Source organism: Tenrec ecaudatus, chromosome 18 (assembly GCF_050624435.1).
Source record: "Tenrec ecaudatus isolate mTenEca1 chromosome 18, mTenEca1.hap1, whole genome shotgun sequence".
Lineage (NCBI taxonomy): Eukaryota > Metazoa > Chordata > Mammalia > Afrosoricida > Tenrecidae > Tenrec > Tenrec ecaudatus.
Window position 1 is genome coordinate 13,703,777 of NC_134547.1, and position 21,012 is coordinate 13,724,788.

At 48.1% G+C, this 21,012-nt stretch overlaps 1 protein-coding gene across 1 annotated transcript; it reads left to right on the forward strand.

The window, feature by feature from the left end:
- Positions 1-11,381: 11,381 nt before the first annotated feature.
- On the forward strand, positions 11,382-20,456 carry LOC142431592 (very-long-chain 3-oxoacyl-CoA reductase-like). Its single transcript, XM_075536615.1, has 11 exons — positions 11,382-11,634; positions 12,698-12,744; positions 13,504-13,579; positions 13,769-13,879; positions 14,027-14,094; positions 18,308-18,352; positions 18,500-18,534; positions 18,726-18,807; positions 19,467-19,532; positions 19,682-19,831; positions 20,352-20,456. Exons 1-11 carry the CDS (start codon positions 11,382-11,384, stop codon positions 20,454-20,456), a joined length of 1,038 nt encoding a protein of 345 aa, XP_075392730.1.
- The last annotated feature ends 556 nt before the right edge of the window (positions 20,457-21,012 follow it).

Consider the following 21,012-nt stretch of genomic DNA (forward strand, 5'->3'; position numbering starts at 1 on the left):
GTAGAAGCATCTCAGTGCTAGCAGGGGTCTCCACGTGGATCCTCCAGCTCCCAGGGCATGGGTTGTATCAGTGTAGCCGCTGTGTCTTGTCAGGAGAGCGTCTCTCAGGGAGTGAGTGAGTCTTAAGCCTCCAGCGAGCTATTTATCTCCGTAGCACCTCCAAATAAAGTCATAAAGCTACCACCCGATTGACAGGCTAAACTCCTTGACTCTTGATCCTCAAATTTGCAACATATTATGTAACTACCACACCTCATCTTCTAACATGCATCTAATGGTGGTTTCCAACAGCTGACCTGGCAGTGAGCAGCCAAGCTCATGACCCACTATTCTAATAGATGTAGGAAAAGTTTTGTTCTATCAATAAAAGGTATCTATTATTTTGTAGCAATCACAAAGAGAAAGAAAGAAGAGACTAAAATGATGTCTGATGGGACTCGGTGGAACAGAGAATGGCCCTCCTGCAGATGAATATATAAGAGGTTTCAACGCTGAGCTCAAACTGCCATGAGAATGGCACAGGGCCAGATGGAATTCACTCTGTTTCTATGGTGGTGTTATGAGTCAGAACCAACTTCATGGCACATAAGTTGTTTAAAAATTACAATTTTTATCTATTTTCTTTAAAATTATAATTAAAACAACTATAATTTTGCTTCGTTAGCAAAGGACTTGTATTGGCTTCTGCTTTACTGGCAATGTCTTCGTTTTGCCTTCATTTTGGAAAGACAGTTTTTCTGGGTACAGAACTCTCGGTTGACAGGACCTACCACTATGCCCTCCAAATCCTTTCAATATGCTCTCCGAGTACCTTAAGACCTTCATTGTTTCTTTTGAGAAGTCAGCTGTCAGTCATATTAAGACTTGTTTATAATTGATGAGTCATTTTTCTCTTCCTGTTTTCCCATTTTTATCGTTTTCCTTGTCTTTTGGCATTAGGAGTAATCATTCTGTCTTAAATGTGGTGTAGCCTCTGGCCAGATGGCTTGGTGTTCCCAGCCAGGAACCGCCATCCTACAAGTGATCTGATAGAAGGATGGTATGAGGTCCTATATTCTTAGGGTGATATGCATTATGAGGAGGGGCTGAGTGGAAGAAGGGCATATTGGACCTCTAAGCCATATACCTTCTGAATTGCATAACTGAAATGTGAGAAATACTTATGACCTATCTTTTCTGGCTAGATACTAGTCTGAGTTCTACGGCTAAAAACAGTCCTTTAATTTCGGTCACACTTGTCCAGAATGGAGCTTTCATTAAGCAGAGCTTGTGTGAAGGAATGGAACAGGTTGGGGTTCAAAGAATCAAATGAGGCCACAGGTTTTCCTTGTCATTAACTACATTAATGTCATTAACTGGATCATAGCATACATGATTCAGTTCACATTTTTCCTCTGTGAGTTAAGTATTTAATGATGGATGGTGCCTGGCTATCAAAAGATATAGCATCTGGGGTATTAAAGGCTTGAAAGTAAACAAGCGGCCATCTAACCCAGAAGAAATAAAGCCCACATGGAAGAAACACACCAGCCTGTGTGATCATGAGGTGTGGAAGAGATCAGGTACCAAGGCATCAAAGAACAAAAAAATCATATCATTGTGTGCTCACCTCCCCAATATGACCACTGAAGACAAATGGGTGCATAAGCAAATGTGATGAAGAAAGCTGATGGTGCCTGGCTATCAAAAGATATAGCGTCTGGGGTATTAAAGGCTTGAAAGTAAACAAGCGGTCATCTAACACAGAAGCATTAAAGCCCACATGGAAGAAACACACCAGCCTGTGTGATCATGAGGTGCGGAAGGGATCAGGTACCAAGGCATCAAAGAACAAAAAAAATCATATCATTGTGTGCTCACCTCCCCAATATGATCACTGAAGACAAATGGGTGCATAAGCAAATGTGATGGAGAAAGCTCATGGTGCCTGGCTATCAAAAGATATAGCATCTGGGGTCTTAAAGGCTTGAAGGTAAACAAGTGGCCATCTAGCTCAGAAGCAACAAAGCCCACATGGAAGAAGCACACCAGCCTGTGTGATCACAAGATGTGGAAGGGATGAAGTATCATGCATCAAAGAACAAAAAATCATATCATTGTGAATGAGGGGTTGTATAGAATGGGGACCCAAAGCCCATCTGTAGGAAACTGGACATCCCCTTACAGAAGGGTCATGGGGAGGAGAGGAGCCATTCAGGGTGCAGTGCAGCAGCGATGAAACATACAACTTTCTTCTAGTTCCTAAATGCTTCCCCCCATCCCCCTCCCCATCATGATCCCAATTCTACCTTACAAATCTGGCTAGACCAGAGGATGAACACTGGTACAGATAGGAACTGGAAACACAGAGAATGCAGGATGATGATTCCTTCAGCACCAGCGGTGAGAGTGGAGATACTGGGAGGGTTGAGGGAGGGTGGGCTAGAGAGGGGGAACTGATTCTAAGGATCTACATATAACCTCCTCCCTAGGGGATGCAACAGAAAAGTGGGTGAAGGGAGACGTCAGACAGTGGAAGATATGACAAAATAATACTTTATAAATTATCAAGGTTTCTTGAGGGAGTGGGGAGCGGGAAGGAGGGGTAAAAATGAGGAGCTGATGCCAGGGGCTTATGTGGAAAGCAAATGTTTTGAGAATAATGAGGGTGACGAATGTACGAATGTGCTTTATGCAATTGATGTATGTAGGTGTGGGATTATAAAGAGACTTTTCCCCAGCATTGTCTCCCCCAAAGCCTTGTCAAACATTAGGGGCTTTTTGCCAGCATATGGTGGGAAGCCAGATGCTTAAAGACATCCTCCCTGAAGGCATTCAATTGTCAGACAGGTAAACCCCGCTCCCAGCTGTTCAGAACAACGGGCTACTTCTCCCTACAGACTTGTGACCATTAGCTTGATTCCTGTAGGTGTAGCTTACACCCTACTGATAATGGTTTCTCTGGAGATCCAGAGAACAGACCAAACTAGCTCAGTGACATCAAAAGCTAGTTTGCCATCCTGACACGAGGATCTGTCCATAATGTCACATTTATACCCCCAATTCCTCCTCTTCCTGTTGCATGTATATCCCTAGATTGTCCCCCTCTCATTGGTGTAGAACCTATAGTGCAACCCCTTCCTGTGACGTATGTGTCTACCTGTAATTAGTGGGCTTGCACTCCCTGACAAAGATATGCAGGCCTGGGTTAGCAATAAAGTCTCTCTGTTGGCTCCTCCCTTGACCTCTCCTCGGTTCCCCCTCTCCTCTTCCATCCTCACTCACCTGTTCCCTTTCCCCTTGTCCTCCTTCCCCTCCCCCTCTCTCCACGTGGACCACCAAGTGGGGCTGAGGTGAGCATTGCTTCCATGAAACGTATCTGACTCCATAATTTCAATATCTCTGCTGTCTCTCATGCTCTCGATGATTTTAATAATATTTATATATCTCAACCATACAATTGTGCTTACTGAAACTATGATTAGTGGAGGGCGGCTGGCACCCCCATTAAACCACATATATGAATTGTGATGAGTTGTATGAGCCCCCAATAAAAAGAGTTTTTAATCTTAATGATGAATTTTATGTCATTAAATAATATCTGGAGACTCTCAATTGTATGTGTATATATATATATATATATATATATATTCTGTTTTAGAAAGCTCAATTTAGCAAATATTAGCAAAAATAGTCTTGAGGAGGCATCTCACCTTCTCCAGCAACAAAAGGGGAGGAGACTCCAACTTCAAACCTGTTCGAGATTAATTTCCATGAGGCAAGATTAAAACAAGCCTTTGCCTTCTTGCTTTATTCAGACATCAATTTTCTCTTCCGTGGCACCCAGACTCTCTGCTACATTTGATAACACATTGCAGTGGCCATGCAGACAATCGTTGTGATTGAGGTGGGGTGGGATGGTATTAGAGAAGTTAGCAGTTTACAAGTTAGAACCAGAAATCCTTAAGGATACAGTTTCATCATAAACAATCACGGTGGCAGGTCTAGCTCTCTCTGGTGCTAATCTTCCACCAGGAGTTCCTTGTCTTCTGGTGTGTTTGGACCAGTGTCTGACCCAGAAAGAGGTATCATGCAAGAGAAACATAGCAATATGTGTGAGAATAACTTCTAATGGTGTGGGATGAGGGTGCAAGGAACCTAAGGTTGGGTCAATGAGAGTTTATTGCTGTGGGGCATTAAACACAGGTGTTTAATTCAGCATTTCATCAGGAGACATTAGGAAAAAACCTCATAGTTTATTTGGTTGGTTTCCCAAAACATGGACTATGTGTTGGTTACATGAAATCAAGTGAAAGCATCAGACCAACAGGCAAACTCAAAATTCACTGCTATTGAGTTCATGTGAACTCAGGGTGACCAAAAACGATTGGGTAGAAGACTCCCTCTCTGGGTTTCTGAGACTTTAACTCTTTTATTTTTAGAAATCCCCAGCTTATTCCCCTGAGTAACTGGTGGTTTTGACCTGCTGACATTGTGGATCACAGTCCAATGTCTAACCACTACATCACCAGGCCTCTTTGGATACTGCAAAAATAGGTACCCAAATTCAAGGAATTTGGTATGTTAGAACAGATTCATCAAGGTAGAACTTACACACGCATGGAGTGCCCAGAGATCATACCTTTGCCACAATGGTGAAGAGCAAATGTGTGAAGGGATCCCCAGCCTTTTCAAAGATGGTTGTGGTTGCTGCTTTAGGTGAGATTTGGTGAAGAACATTGCTCTAACTGAAGCAAGACATTTACCTACAAAGGGGTTTATTGAATTTTTGGGGGTTAGGAACCAAGTGGCAGCACTGGATGGACAGAGAGAAGGTGGCATGGTTACCATAATGGCTAGCAGAGTCACTCAGTTATCAGAATATTCTGCCTCAGGGAAATTTCTCCAGGCTGTTTATCCAGTGACTTGGAAAACTGCTTGATGGCGTGTAACAGTTTTAAGCTGCTAGGCATGTAGCTCTGCCACTTGGCCCAAAGATCGAGCTGTCGCAAAGGCACTCTGTCCGTGGCTGGGTCTAGCACAGACAAGGATGTGAACGTAAGCATGCGATGGGGCAGCAGGAAGAGTCTTGATTTTTTTGACTTCAGAGGTTTAAAACAATCCTAAGAGTCTGTGTTAGGCTGGGTTCACTAGAGAGACAAATCCATGGACACTCATCTATGGATGAAGAGAGAGCTGTAGATCCAGAAGCAGTTACTTATCAAGCAAACAACCCAGCCCAGTCCAGATCAAGTCTATAAGTCCCACACTAGACCACAATTCTGATACCAGTCCCTAAATACCTCCTCTGACTTAGGCAGCCACGTGTGATGATGCAGAATGGAGGAAAATCAGTCATGTGGGTGAAAAGACTTGTGGGTCCAATGGCAGTGGACACACATCTAGCGCTTGCTCAGTTTTTAGTGTGGCTCCTCATGAGAAAGATGAAGACTGAGCGAGAGGGAGGTCCTCAGGACCCTCCTTCTGAGGTGGTCACGCCTACAAGGAGCCACAGTCAAGCTGTGATGGCTAGACTCCACCTCTACACTGCAAGTTGGCATGAAATTATGTGACTCCCATAGGGTCTGATGCCTGCTAATTTAGGATGGAAATTGTCCTAGGCTGTTGAAATCATCCCTCGAGATATCCTGTCTCTCCCAATGCTTCCCACCAGGCCTCCTTTCTTCACAAGCCTAAGGGCTCTCTATCTCCTGTCTCACTATCACATAGAGCCTGAGGTGCCTGCCATACAGTGGATGTGCTCTGACTCACAGTCTTATGGTTGGACATACACAGGAGCACCCTCTCATTAAAGGGAAGCAGCATACATGATTTATCTATAAACTCACTGCCCTTGAAGAAATCTTGGCTCATAGGCACCCTGTAGGACAGAGAAGAACTGACCCTTTGGGTGTCTGAGACTTTAAATCCTTATGAGAATAAACAGCCTCATCATTCTCCCGGAGTGGCTGCTGGGTTTGAAAGGTTGACCTTGTGGTTAACATCTCCATGTGTAGCTCCTTATGCCATTAGAGCTCCTTACTATACACACAAACATACATGCACACACCTATATAGACACACACATATATGTACACATACATGTGCACACACATATAGGTAAAATGATTGTTGTTTGGTACCCTTGAATCAACTCCCACTTAGAGTGATCCTAACGATGACAGAAGTAAACACTGCCTTGTCCTGCTCCAACCTTCTCGTCCTCATGTTTGTTTGTTTTGAACTCATTTTATTAGGGGCACATGCTACGCATCACAATCCATACATATTTCAATTGTGTGAAGCACATTTGTACATTCATTGCCCTCATCATTCTCAAAACACCTGATCTCCACCTAAGCCCCTGGCATCAGCTCCTCATTTTTCGCCCTCCCTCTCCGCTCACTCCTCCCTCGTGAACCAATGATAATTTATACATTGTTATTTTGTCATATCTTACACTCCTAGTCCTTATGTTTCAGCCCATTTTTGCTGTCTCTGTGCAATCCATCTACTTGATAGTCTTCCTCTTTTTCAGTGTGTGTGCGCGGGGAGGGGGGCATATCACACACACACAAGTTGCTTGAGGAAGAAAAAAAGGTATATCTTTCAGTTGACTAAGTTGGAGAAACTGCTCGCCTGGTTTCAGATGGTTGTACATTAGTGGCAGCACCACTTGGAAATGAACAGCAGCATCACTACAGTTCCTGTTTTGAGCTCGCCTGAAGCACAGGAGTGAAACCAAATCCTCCCAGTGGACAGATCCTAAGCAGTACACTTGACTGTGCACTTGGCTTGGAAGTGCTTGAAGGAGAAATGGCCAGATAGGCAATATTCATGGGTTGTGGCCAATGGGTGGTTGACTCATGAAGGATTTGGAAGGAACATGATTAAAATAAGGTATGACAAAGAGACAGATGGATAGATCTCTGAATAGGCCCAAGAAATAAAGATAGTTGTGTCTCATTTGTATGGTCACCGAACAGGGGCTTCAGCAGTGAAAGATTTTAAGTGATGCTGATTGAATGAAATGTTCTGTGGAAATCAGACATCTTCTTTCCCTAGTTCCTCCTGTTACTGAATACGGGGTTCATGGAATGAAGTGGCCATGGTGACAGGGATGGCATTTATGCCTGGCCTCAGCAACCTGGGCTGACAGCCACTCTTTAGTGCCTCTGTTAGTCCAGGGTGACTAGCAAACAAATCCCGTGACATGTATATCTGTGTAAGGAAAAGCTTTACATGAAGAAGTAATTATATATTAAGAAAATATACCTTCCCAGTCCCACTCACGCCCATAAGTCCAATACTAGTGCATAAGTCCCTGTTCTGACTCACACAGCCACGGGCAATGATGCAGAGTGCCGGAAGATCACAGGCCGGTGTGTTAAAGGTCACTTGGATCCCAGGCTGCTGGAAACATGGCAGGGCTTCCTTTTCAATCAGGGTGGGTGGCCATCAAGCATGAAGGTCAAGGCAGAGAACGAGGGGGAGGTTTGGGGTGACCAGTCTCCCCACAACCGAATAGGTCCAAGGGGGAGTTTGTGTAATTGAGGGGTAAATTACAGAGACAGGAGGCAAGGCATGCAAAGGCTCACGTCTTCCGTGGTGACTGGAAGAGAATGAGGCCGTATTCTCTCATGAGCTTGTATGATCCCAGGCACGCAAGCCACAGTCAGCCCATACGTACCAGGAAGGGTTGTATTAGAGTCATGCATGTGACATGAGGGGGACGAACTAGGGGGCATCAATGAATAGGAAGAGGGAGTCCTGGAGGCATCCGTATGACATTAAGGTGTATAAGTAACAAGATGGGCCAATGCTAGTGTCAAGATGGTAGCCTAACTTTGGTTGTCTCTTAGTTGGCTTGACCTTAGGTACCCCTGAGCTTCTCTCCAGGGGAACAATCTATGGTCCTCATAGGAAGGGAGTGGGCCCTTCTTAGGATGGGACAGACAATTGGCTCTGATTGTTCTCTATGGCACACAACCTTCAGCCAAGTAGCCTTCAGGCAGTTGACTTTCAAGAGTACATAGTAGAAACCACGTTCTTGCAAGCACCTAAAGATTGGTATTATAATGGGGGACTTTAGGGGAGAGTAACTTTTCCTTAGGAGAATGTGATTGGAACACATCTCCAACGTAAAAACATGAATGTCTCCTTCCATGGGAGTCCCGGTGCCCCAGACTTCTTAACATATGAACATAGAGATTTTGTCCGCATACACTCTTCCCGGGTTCTGTTTCCCACACGAGGTGCCCTGGGCCCTCGTAAAAGAAGGCCATGCCCACAAGGAGACACCATCAGGATGTGACATGATTCACAGATTGCATACCTCATCTACATTTACATATGTCTTCAAATTGACGTGCATTTATGTAACTACCATGGTGCCCAATCTGTTAAAAGCAGAGCTCAACACGGACCCTGTGATGTGGAGCCATTCACAGCACGATCCGCATGGAGCTGCCAGCAGGTCCATTCCATCAGCCCAGCTCGTCCAAGGAAAAGGCAGCCCTTGGCGCTTACTGAAGGGATACTGACAATATAGATCTGCCTTCCTTGCACATAATGCATCTGCCAAAATACCAACCATGGACGAATGAATGCCTCATCCACCTGGCTGGTACCTCACGCTGTATTGCCTGAGCTCAGGTGACTCACTTTACATCAAATGCGTGGGACAACGGACCCAGGCTCGTGGATTTCAATGGTCTTTACAATGTTTCCCATCATCCTCAAGCAACTGCATCGAGAAAGTGATGAGAACAGCCATACGGAACATAACGATTGTATCAAATATGTGGCAATTCCTCCCAGGATCAGGGCAATGTTCTCCAGGAAGCTGTACTGGCTCCATGGCCACATCCAAGAGATGATGCTCTTTCTCCAGTAACCAGGATTCCTGAGTCTAGGAACCAAGTGGTGGACACGGGACTGGCACCACTCACTGTTACTCCCTGTGACCCACTCACATTTCTGCTTCCTGTCCTGTGACCTAAGCTCTCTGGGTCTGGAAGTCTCAGTTCTGAAAGAAAGAACACTACCACTTGGAGACACAATGTTGATTCCATGAAATCAGGAATCATGAATAGCCCATACGCCACATTGAGCTCTTCATGGTTCTGGATAAGCAGTCAAAGGGAGTTACCCCATTGGCTGGTGTGATTGATCCTGGTTACCAAGGGGAAACTTGATTTGATGCTACATAACAAAGGTAAAGAGTAAACCTGGGAGACAGGAGATGCCTTAGGTCATGTCTTCATCGGGGGCTCATTACACCCTGTGACTAATGCAAATGGAAGACGACAGCACCCCAATTCTGACACAACCACCAAGACCCACATCCTTCAGGCATGAAGGGTTGACCCACCCCACCAGGCAAAGAACTACAACCAGCTGGGGACAAAGGGGATGCTCAATGTGTGGTGGAAGAAGGCAGTTCTAAATACCAGCTCTGACTATGTAACCTGGGACAGAAAGGAAGGCTGTAGTTGTCATGAATATGTCTTCTTTGTAAGTGTGCCTCAAAATGTTTTTGTTGCTTCCACTTATAAAGTATTGGAAGTGAACAGAGCTAGCACCCTTTCACTTGGAGGGGTGTGAGTTCTATCGTGTCAGGTGTAAGTTATAATTGTCTTTAGACATTTCCTATTGTGTAAATAGATGTGTACAGGTGTCAAGCCCTGCTGTTTTCGAAAGCATTAGATGGCTGCGGACAATGGACAATGACTCAGGAAGCAAAGGAGAAACGATGCATTTGAATGCTGGTGTTGGTAAAGAATAATGAGGTTAACTTGAATGACCAGAACATCAAGAAAACCTGTCTGATAAGACTTCCAGCTATCAGTGAGAATGAGGCAGCAGTCTGACCCACCAATCCTGGCTTCATCCGCGGTGGCAGCTAGATGAGTTAGGAAAAGCATCCAGCCTGCTACGTGACCCACAGGTTTGGTGACACTCTCTACAAGCATACTCACTAGTCACTTGAGCGAAATCTTCCTTGTGAAGATCATGCAGAACCGAATGGCTTGCTGTGAAGCTGAACTGACTTGATGGCCCCTAACCACACCAAGAGATACCGGCTTCACTGTCGTTGCCTCTCTAGAGAACCCAGCGTCAGACACCGGTACAGTCAGTATTATTTCCCCACACCATAACTCAAAGACATCGATTCCATTCAAGGTTCGTTGCCAGCACCATCAGGCAAACGCATTCATTGCTCTGCACGCTTCCTTATTTATTGTCCTGCTCTGAGGACAATGGCTCCCTTTGGTGTCATGTTCAGTTCACGAAATCCTTTGCAACACAAAGTTCAGTCCAGGCTGCAGCCTCACCTCGGGGTGAGTGCCCTGTCTTTGAGGAAGGCTTGGGCCACCTCACTTGGCTCCCGATCCTTCCTTGGTCTTTCCCTGCCCAAAAACTTACCCAATGCTGGTCTAAGGGGAGAATAGGACTGACTGAGTCTAACTCAGGACTGTTTCACAGGGTCCTCTGTAGTTCAAAGTGTGTTTCTTGGAACAGGCTACCGGGGGTTCATGTCCCAACTTTGCCCCCTTGTGAGCTGTGTGATTTGGGGGACATTAAATCATGGCTCTGTACATAACTCTCCTATAAGATTAAAGGAAAACATTTTGTCGTGATGAATTGACGATTTCATGGTAGAATTCTCCCTTTCCACGGAGGAGACCCGGGTCCAATTCCTCCCAATGTCCCTCCTGCACAGGCACCAGCCACCGCTCAGTGGGGCCCCTGTGCTGCCAGGGTGCTCAGCTGGCTTCATTGGCACTCCCTGATTAGCAAGAGAGAGCTGGCGATTTGCTTCGGCAGAACAGTCTGTTAAAAACGCTCTGGATCACGAGAGTCTTGTGGCCCGCTGATGGTGCAGCCAGAACAGGCATGGCCCGAAGCAGTTTGTGCAGGTGTGGATGAGGCCACCCTGAACCAAGGCTGGCTCCCTGGCACCTGACCAGCACCACCAGGGTTGTGATCCAACACCTGTCCTTTTGTCGTAGTGTGGTCGCTTTCCTGTTGCTGCGACGCCAGAAGCCACGCAGCTGGTATTTCAAACACGAGCAGGGTCACCCGTGGTGGGCAGCTCCCAGTGGAGGGTCCAGACTAAAACCACTCAAAAGAAAGGTCTGATGGCTTCCTTCCCAAGTGTAGCCAATAAAATCCCTGTGGGAGGTGGAGTAGCCACTGGGCAGAACATGTGGCAACTTCTGTCCATGCCTGAAGCGTTGTTTTTCCCAGAGGCTTTCTGTTGCATGTGGTATCTAATCAGGCCACCTTCTGGCAGGCTCAATTCAGCTATGCAGATAATCCCTGGAAATTGGCAGGAAGCTGCAAAGCTGGATGTGGCTGGTGGAAGGGCGTGGCCGTGGGCGGGCTTCCTAGAGGTGATGTCAAACCAAACCCAGATTCCCTCAGTGCCCTCAGTGGATTCCATTCTTGGAGGACAGACTTCCCCTTGGGGGTTGGGTCTGGTGGCCAATCTAGCTGCGATGTGGGAACTACTCAGCATGCTGGGCGCCCTCATGGCAGCGCGACTCCTGCTGGGAGCAGCATGGGGGGTCGCCCGCGCGGTGTACATCTACCTGCTGCCCTGGACTGGTCCAGGAGATGCTTGGATCCGATCACAGGGAGCCTGGGCAGGTAAGGGTGTGTCGCAGCGCAGGTAGAGGTGGGAATGCAGGATGGGGGACAGTTGGGAGTGGGGCAAAGGCGGGCTGGGCTGGGTTGGGGGTGGGGAGGCTCCAGGAAGCCAGAGGAAAGAAGGAAGGTGAAGCAGGGGAGGGGGCACTTGTCCCAGTGGCAACCCCCACGACCCACCCCTGCCCCCAAGCTAATCGTCTACAGGTGAGAGACTAGGTGTGCTGACACGGATCCAGCCTTGGGCTGCCAGCCAAATGCTGTGGCCGTGTTTCTGCAAAGATTGCTTATGACCCATCCTCACTCAACTGGCGTGCCCACTCATGCCGAACTTATAAAGCGGGGCTAGATCTTCCCCGGGTGGGTTTCTGAGACTGCAACTGTTTATGGGAGTAGAAAGCCCAGTCTTTCTCCCCTGGAGAGGCTGGTGGTTTCTAAGTAGTGGCAGTGCTGGTCTCTGCCCAACACATACCCACTCTGCCACTGAGGCTCCTAGATGTCGGCTCACAGAATTTGTATAGGAGAGTAGACGTGCTCCTTAAGACTTCCGACACGGCAAACTTTGATGGGAGCAGAGAGCCTCCTTCTCCCGTTGGACCGCTGGTGGGTTGGAACTGCTGACCTTGAGGTGTAGGACCCTCTTGGGTTCCAGGGCTACTCTGAAAAGGTTACCAACCCCCCCAGTCACACCTACTGCTCTTGAGAAGAGATCCCACGAAGAGTTTCAGAGGCTTCTGTACATCTTTGTGAGAGCAGACTCATCGTACTTCCGCGGAGTGGCTGGTGGGTTTGAGCTGCTGACCTTGAGGTGAGCAGCCCAGTGATTCACCCAGGGTGCCACCAGGCCTCCATGGTAAAGGGCTTGATTTTCGGGTTGAGGAGCCTCTGTGGGAGAGCAGGGCATAGGAGGGAGTATGGGGACAGCAATGAGGTGGGAGGTGGACATAAGGAGACAGCTGTGAGGACAGCTCTGGGAGACCTGAACCTAAACCCAAAGAGCAAGTCCTGCTGCTGGAACTAGCGAAGCCTGGTGGCACTCAGACCCCCATGGTTCCTTCTCTCTCAGTGGTGACTGGAGCCACAGATGGCATCGGCCAGGCTTATGCGCATGAGGTGAGCTGGACTTGGGGTGGGCCACAGGGGAGGGAGCTTCTGGGGTGTGCCAGCCAAGCCTCTGTAATGACAGCCTTTACTATGCACATTGTCTGTCTGGCTCAGACTTCTCCTACTACAATCCTCTCATACATCCCCTAGACAGGGCCCCATGCGGACACTACACTTTCCAGCCCCTTCTCCCCAACCAGACATTCAAAATGCATTGACTGACACCTGACCCTCCACTCCCACCACCCCCTCCCCCACCCCACCGCCAGGATGGTTTCTCCGTCAGCTGACCAGTAGGGTGACCTACTGGTATTTCAAACTGCAGTGGCGTAGTTGCCAGCAGCACACAAACCATCACAGTATGACAACTGACAGATGAGTGAGGTTCCCTAGACTGCCCAGGAAGAACAGGTGCATGGGAACCTCATTTTGAATAAATCCAGGTATGAAGGAAGGAAGGATAGAGATCACGGACATTCGAAGTTATGGAGTCCTTGAGAACTTAAACCCAATCTGTCCGGGGATTCTGGGAGCCTAACCAGACGCCATGACCTTCCTGAGCTCGGATTCAGTTGGCCACTTCACTCCCAGGCAGCTCCCTGCACTGCTAACCCCCTCTCCTCCAGTTCTGCTCTCTGAATGCAGGCTCCCTGCCCGCAGGCTGCTGAGTCTCTTTTGCCCACTCCAGTCCCTGGGTCCCTGCAACCACAGCCACTCACAGTCCCTATGACTGCACACCTTCATCAACCTGTCCTTCACCCCCTGTAGTTTGCCAAGAGAGGTCTGAACATCGTCCTCATCAGCAGAAACATGAACAAGCTGGAGAAGGAGGCAAAGGAGATTGGTGAGACCCAGGGGGCAGAGGGGTTAGGGCAGCAGTGGGGGCTGGGCCAGAACAGGGCTAGAAAGGGTCTGGGGGTGGAGCCCTGTAGGGACAAGGGATGGGGACAGGGGCTGGCTTTGGTTGGGGCTGCAGCAAGGGAGGGACAGACAGGAGCTTAGGGTCTGATTTGCTCCCTCTCTGCCTTCCTAGAGCGGCTTCATGGCACCGACACACGTGTCATCCAGGCTGACTTCACCGGGGGCTTGGAGATCTACGGGGCCATTGAGGAAGGGCTGAAGGGCCTGGAGATTGGAGTACTGGGTATGTCCTATGGTTTGGGTGGGGCAGGGGCAGAGGAGGAAGCCAGCCCTCAACCACCCCCAAGCTCATGTGGCTCCTGGGTCATCTCGCGGGCCGCACTGCCTGGACTGCTGGAGTGACACAGACCATGGGTTTCCTCTGGTTCAGTGAACAACGTGGGCATGAATTACTCTCCGCGCTTCAGGAAACTGCTGGAATGTGAGAACCCAGCCCAAGTGAGTGACACCTGGCCCTGGCTCCCCAGAGGCACCTGGTCCTCTGACTCCTCACTGCCCTCTGTTGGAAAGCAGGCACAATGCCCTTGCTTTGTTAGGACCGTGCTCTCCACCGCCATCTGCAGGAAGTCTGTTGTAGAAGCTCCAAGTCTGATGCCCCAGGTGTGACTGACCAGCCTGTGAAGGGGATGGGCTCCTGCAGTGTGCCACCTGTACCTTGTTCAAGCCGGGCCTGCTTCTGCCATGTTCATGTTCATGTATTTACTGTCACGTTGGAGGAAACTACCTCATGTGTCACAAAAACATTCAAGTCTGTTTCAGTATTACTTTTCATCCTCTATAACCTCTGCGACCAGCGTCACCATAAGATGGGCAGGAGACAGGAAAGTTTTCACGGCTGTCACTCTTCTCTCCTCTTCACATTTATTGCCCCTCATGTATTTGTAGTGCAAACACATACAAAGAAAAATATACATCGTTGCCCAGCCCATCGAATCAGAACTGGGCCAGGATCCAGGTAAACACCCGTGTGTGTAGTTCTCTTGTCTTCAATTTTCTCCTCTCCCTCCCTCTCTCATTCCCTCCCATCCCTACTCTCCCTCCTAGTCCTTAAGGTTTTCCTTTACTGTGAAGACTATTTTTCTTTTTTTTTATTCCCCTCTATTGTAATGGAATGATAAAATAGTTATAAGATGGACTCACTTGGCTTAGCATCCAATGTGGTCCACGTCAGGAGGCGTTTGGCAGGCTGGTCATTGTGATTCTGGGATACCTCCCACCCCGCTGTGCACCCGTACCACAGTTTAGTTACCCATTCCTTCACAGTCGGGGGGTTGGGTTGTTCCCATCATTTCCCGTCATACATCTGGCATGGAGCGACATGGGTGTGATTTTATCTTTGTTTTGTCCCTCATTTCTTTAGGGCATCAACTGAGCAGTGAGATTACAGAGCTGTGTGGTATTTTATTCGAATTGGTTTACTGTTTCTGCTGTGGCTGTACAATTCTGCTCTCCCACCAGCGGTGGGTTAGCTTCCCAATACCTCCACGTCCTTTCTGTTTGTTTTTGAGTTTGCTGAGCATTTCAGAGTGAGGATGTAGCTCTTGTTACCATTCGTCTTCCTTTTCTAGCTGATGGTCACGGGAATTTCTTCCTAGGGTAGTGGGTGACTTGGATGTCATCTTTAGTATGTCATTTCCTCATACCTTGTGCCCATTTAAAAAATGGTTTTATTGGGACATATTCCACCTATCATACAAGTCAGTCATTCAGTCCTATCCAGAAGACGAGTTCAGTCGTCACCACAGTGAAGTTTAGGACATTTTCTTCTTTCTTGTACTCCTTGTTGTGAGCTCCCCATTTCCCAAAACCTCCCCTTTCCATACTTCCAAGGACCCTTCAATCCAGTTACTGTCTCTATCGATTTAACCACTCTGGGCTTCATATACTGCAAAACATATAAAAACAAAGAAACAAGATGCTGAGAAAAATCAAACAGAGAAAAGCCTCGATTGAAAAGATATCAGAAAACATTAGAACCTAGATCAATTTTAAAACGGATCAAAAGGGACATCAAATACCAAGAGGTTAAATTTTCAACTAGTTGCTTTTACCCTAATTCATTTTCCATTACATTCTACAGGAGAGCAAGGCAATTCGTGGCCCTAGTCCATGTTCCAAGGGAATTCACTGGAGACTTCATCCCTGTGTTTTTTCCCTGAACTTTAAAAAAAAAAAAACAACGCATACAACATTTAAATAGGACAAAAGTAGGACTCAAATGAGATGCTATTTTTTCGTATGCCTATTTTTTTTATTGAATTATTTGCGTTTTCCTGATTGAGGTCTTACACATTTCTTATATTATTATTAAATACTTTTATGGGGGCTCTTGCGGTTTTATATAGATTTTTGGATTTAGCTCTTTATCAGCTATACTTGAACAAATATTTCCCCCTAGTCTGTGAATTCTTTTTTGCTTTTGTTGATGTCTTTAGAAGTCCACAACTGCCATAATTTCAGTCCTCTAGTTTGTCTGCTGTAGTGTGTGTGTGTGTGTGTTTTCATTATTATCGGTAGTGTATTTATGCCTAGTTGTGGACCACTTCATTTTGTCCTTATTTTTTCACTAATGGTCGCTTATAATTCTGAGGTTTATATTTAGGTCTTTGTACATCTTGACTTTGCTTTTTATATGGTGCGAGGTATGGACCTTATTTCATTCTTTTGCAGGTGAGAGTCCATTACTTTGTGTGTTTTACGACGCAGTGCACGTACTCACATACACAGTAAAATCACCACCTCAGCCATTGGCACACGTCCAATTCCATGACATCGATTGCATTTTCCTGTGATGGCCATCCTTTCCCAAACCACTCTACCACTGTTCACATCAACTCAATCCCCACTAACCCCCTCCCCCCACCCTTTTATATTCCACTTAGGAATGTAAAAGTATGTGTGCATAGAAAGTCCTGGTGGCGCTGTGGGGTAAGCCTGAAGCTGCTAAAAAAAAATGTTGGTGATTCAAACCAACCAGCTACTCCAGAGGAGAAAGATGAAGCTGTCTAGGCTGGTAAATATTTAAGGTCATGGTAGGCTTAGAGTCAGAATGGACTTCCAGAGAGTGGGTATTAGTGGGCATTGACTCAATGGCAGGGGCTTACTTTTACTTCAGGGTACAACCAGTTATTGCCATTGTTGGCATATAGATTTATACACCTTCTGCCCCCCAAAAAAAACATTTTATTGGGAGATAATATAAATATATCATTCCATAGTTCAACAGCCACAGTAAACACTATTATACAATTGCTACCAAAATCAGTTTCCAAACATTCTCTTCCTTTTTGAACTCCTTGAACTCAGCTGCCTTTTACTGTCCCCACTCCTAGAATTTTTGGGGGTGTGGGAGTAACCTTTTTGACTAGCTAAATCAATATCTATGAGAATATACACATCTTCAAAACCAAAATTTACTGTATAGTTGATTTCAACTCAGAGTGACCCTACATAGAGTAATCAAGGCTGAAAATCTTCAGGAGGCCAGACAGCCTCACCTTTCTTCCATGGCACAGTGTCTGGATATGAACCACTGACTCTGAGTTGGCCGTCCAGTGCTTGTCCCAGAGCACCATTAAGCATGCTTTCTGAGCCACTGGGGAATGCTTTCTGTGCTACACTGAGCTACTATTTGAAAATTCAGCGATTTGAGGCCATCCACCAATCAATGGGAAGAAGTTGTAACATTCTACTCCCTTAAGGAGGACAGCCTCAGGCACCCACAGCAGCAGTTCTAGTCTGTCCTGTAAAGTCACTGAGGATCAGAATAGACTCCGTTACAGATATAAAGGGGCTTCAAAATGTTCGTGGGAAAGGAGAATTAAAATCAAAACCCCCACCCACCCAATCTTTTTGAAACTCTGTGGTGTGATGAGTTTGTGTGTAGAATTTCATTGAGGTGAAAGAACACAGAGAAAGAACCTCTTTTTGTGTTGCCCTAGTATTTAGTTAAAAGGTGGCTTCTCTGGGAACAGTTTGGGCTCAAGGTGTAGGGACGATCTGAGGGCAATAGGGTCCAATAAGTCTGGAGTCTATGAGAATTTTCAGCTCTGTTCCATGTTTCTCTGTTTCTAGCTGGCCCATCTCTTTTGATCCTGATCAGAACGAATGGCACCATCTAGCTGTTCTGGTCTCAAGCAGAGGAGGCAGAGGTTCATGAAGACAATTGGTCCCATGATCCAGTTCCCTCTCTGCCTCCCATGTTTCCTTCTTTCTCTTTGACCCCAGATGAGAGGATAGGGAGAGAATCCCAGATGATTGCTTGTAAACTTTGAAGAACTTAGACACTTCTCACCAAATTAGGGGGTAGAACACAGACTTTATGGACTCCTTTAGGTCAATAGGCTGAAGTGCTACATAAGACTATTCATAAAATCCCAACTCATTTTTCTCTTAATCACCTGTGTGTGCTTGCCCACCCTATTGTGTGGGTGTCACGTGACGGTTCCTGTTTACCTGCCCATCTCCTTTGACAAATATTACCTTCTTGGCTGTTTTTCTTTCTTCTCAATTAGAGCCATAGAGGGAGAGTCACATGTTCCTACAAGAAAGCAGAGTGCCCCGTTTCCATCTCCCATTCCCTGAGCACCCGCCTACTGACATGTGGTGGGCAGGGAATGGAGGGAGTGACTGGGTGTGCTTCTCTCCCCAGAGGCTCTCGGATACTGTGAACTGCAACATGATGTCTGTTGTCCAGGTGAGGATGGGTGGGGCTGAGGCCACTTGGGCACACAGGATGGCCCTCAGATGACCTGCACTAGGGGGGTGGGGCAGATCTCCTAGGGGGAAGAACAGGATGAAAAGATTGGAAAGGGGAAGACGCGCCCTCCCCTCTTTTCCTCAGATGACCAGAATCGTCCTGCCCCAGATGGTCTCCAGGTAGGAGCCGGCCACTTCCTCTGCCAACCTCCAGACTGTTTCCATTCTCCAGCTGCCACGCCCAAGTCTCCACCCCTCCCTCCCATGTGTCCCAGTTAAAGGGCTCTGCCCAAGGAGTGGGGGTGGGAAAGCCCTGTCCCCTGCCCTCTGCCTGCCTGTCACTCCTCTCCAGAGACTGCTCTCTCCTCCAGGCACAGAGGGATCATCGTCAATGTCTCCTCTATGGCTGAAAACCACCCCTGGCCATTCCTTGCTGTCTACTCAGCCACAAAGGTACCAGAGCCCACACACCCCAATCCAGGGCTCTACTGCCCACACCCAAATGTTCCCATTAGCACCTCCCTCAAGCCTGAAAACATCTTGAGGAAGGGGGGTGAAGAGCCCCTTCAATCTGGGGTTGCTCATCTGAATCTCACTGCCATCGAGTCGATTCCAACTCATAGCGACCCTGCAGGACAGAGTAGAACTTGCCCCTGTGGGTTTACCAGACTATAACTCTTTATCCAGGGAGACAATGTCTCCTGTCTTCTGCGGAACCAAACTGCTCACCTAGAGGTTAGCAGCCCAGCTCTTCATCCAGATTGGGGCAGATGTCTGAGGCACAGCCTTGTGGGAAGGAGAGCCCACAAGACATCTTATTCTCAGCGAAACAGAGCCCGGGAGTCAAAAGAGGGCATAGCCTGCCACCAGCGAACCCCCAGGGGGAGGGAAGGAAGGCCGGGGTTGAAGAGACAAGGAGACAGGCCAGGCTGGGCAGGGCTGGGACCCGTGGCAGCAGGAGAGGGGTCACAACCAGGAGACATCCTGTTGTCCCGGTGACCAGTTTGGTAGGATCCTGGCCCTTCAGGACCTTCAGGATGCTCCGGAACAGGGACAGTGTTTGGTGGTGGGTGGCTTTACATCTGTCACCCTCCCTCTCTCTTCCTCCACAGGCTTTTGTGCAAAGATTCTCTGCTGCCGTGGGCGCTGAGTACCTCTCTGAAGGGGTCACCGTGCAGGTGTCCGTGGAGCAGAGGGCGGGGCTCTGGAAGGCGTGGTCTCTGACAGGAGTGGGGCCTCCGAAGCAGAAGCTCAGAGGCCATGGTGGGAGGGCAGCCAGTGGATGAGATGCTTCACATGGGGCCTTTGCTCCACTTCTTTCCTGCAGACCGTGAGCCCAAGTTCAGTCTCCACAAACATGACCTATAACGTCAAGACCGGATGGCTGGTGAAGGGTCGCCAAGATTGGGCTGAGCAGGCGGTGCACACCCTGGGCCTCTCCTCCCACACCTCTGGGTGCCTCAGCCACGCGATGCAGGTGCCTCCTTGGGCTGCAGGGGTGGGGCATGTGTCCTGCAGTAAGCCCTCTGGCTCCCAGGAGGGGAGACAAGCCCCCCACCCTGAGCTGGGTAGAAAGAGGGAGGGCTGAGGAGTCCAACAAGGAGGAGGGCACTGATCTCTGTCCATTCCTCTTCCCAGAGCTTCCTGGTAGGTCTCCTGCCCTCCTGGTGTACCTGCAGTCGCTGGGCAGTCAAGCTTTTGTCTCTGGTGGTGTCTGTAACGCTTAAGAGAGTCACTAAGGACCAAAGCGCCCCCTGTTTGCCCCAAACCTGCCCTATAAAGTTCACCTTCAAGGTTGATCCTGTAGAAAGTTTCTGCACAAACGGGAAAGAATGCACCGTTGTCAAAAACCAGTGAACCTAGGACCCTGATGACCACGAGGGAATCCGAGAACCACGAACGATGGCGACCGAAAATGACCATCTGGAGCTCGAGCGACAACGGATCGATCAACAAGACCCGATCTGAGGCCCGGCCCATTCCTCATTTCTGCACAGTGGGTCAGGCCACCGGGCCCTGAGCTCGGGGCTGAGGCACGTGAAAGCCTCAGCCCTGCTCATGCATTGGTCCGCCTCAGCCGCCTGCACACAGGCAAGAAATAAACGCTGTGTGCCACCCAGCTGGCCTGGTGACTGAATTGAGTATCTTCTCTCGACCTTCCAATATCCTCCTTCCCCCCAACCCACCACCCACAAGGCAAAAGGCTAGGGGAACGGGTGAGGTAGGTGTGGGGGCTGGACAGCCTGCTCCTCTTTCCAGCATCCTGGGCCAAGACTGTGAACTTTGGTAGAAATGTACAAGCAGACCAGTGCAGCAGAACCTGACACCTGGAACTGACCTTTCGACCTCTGGGGAAAGGTGCATGTTCTCAAGGCACTCCATGTGTGAGTCTGTGGGTTTACCTTGAGGAATGCTTTCTAACATATCAAATTCCATACGTCTTTGGACACCTGTTTTTACATTATCCCAAGGAGCCCTGGTGCTGTAGTGGTTAGGCATTGGGCTATGATCCACAAAGTCAGCAGTTCTAAACCATCCGTCACTCTGGGAGAAAGCTGGGCCTTTCTACAACTGTAGACACTAACAATCTCAGAAACCACAGGGGGCTTCTACCGAATCCTGTTGGATCACTCTGAGTCGACATGAACTCAAAAGCAG

Bases quoted from the DNA above. Each gene is read 5' to 3' on its own strand.
- LOC142431592 (XM_075536615.1), top strand. From the start codon at position 11,382: ATGTCAAACCAAACCCAGATTCCCTCAGTGCCCTCAGTGGATTCCATT. The intron at 12,745-13,503 runs GTGAGCTGGACT...CACCCCCTGTAG, and splicing joins GCCAGGCTTATGCGCATGAG to TTTGCCAAGAGAGGTCTGAA. The intron at 14,095-18,307 runs GTGAGTGACACC...TTCTCTCCCCAG, and splicing joins AATGTGAGAACCCAGCCCAA to AGGCTCTCGGATACTGTGAA.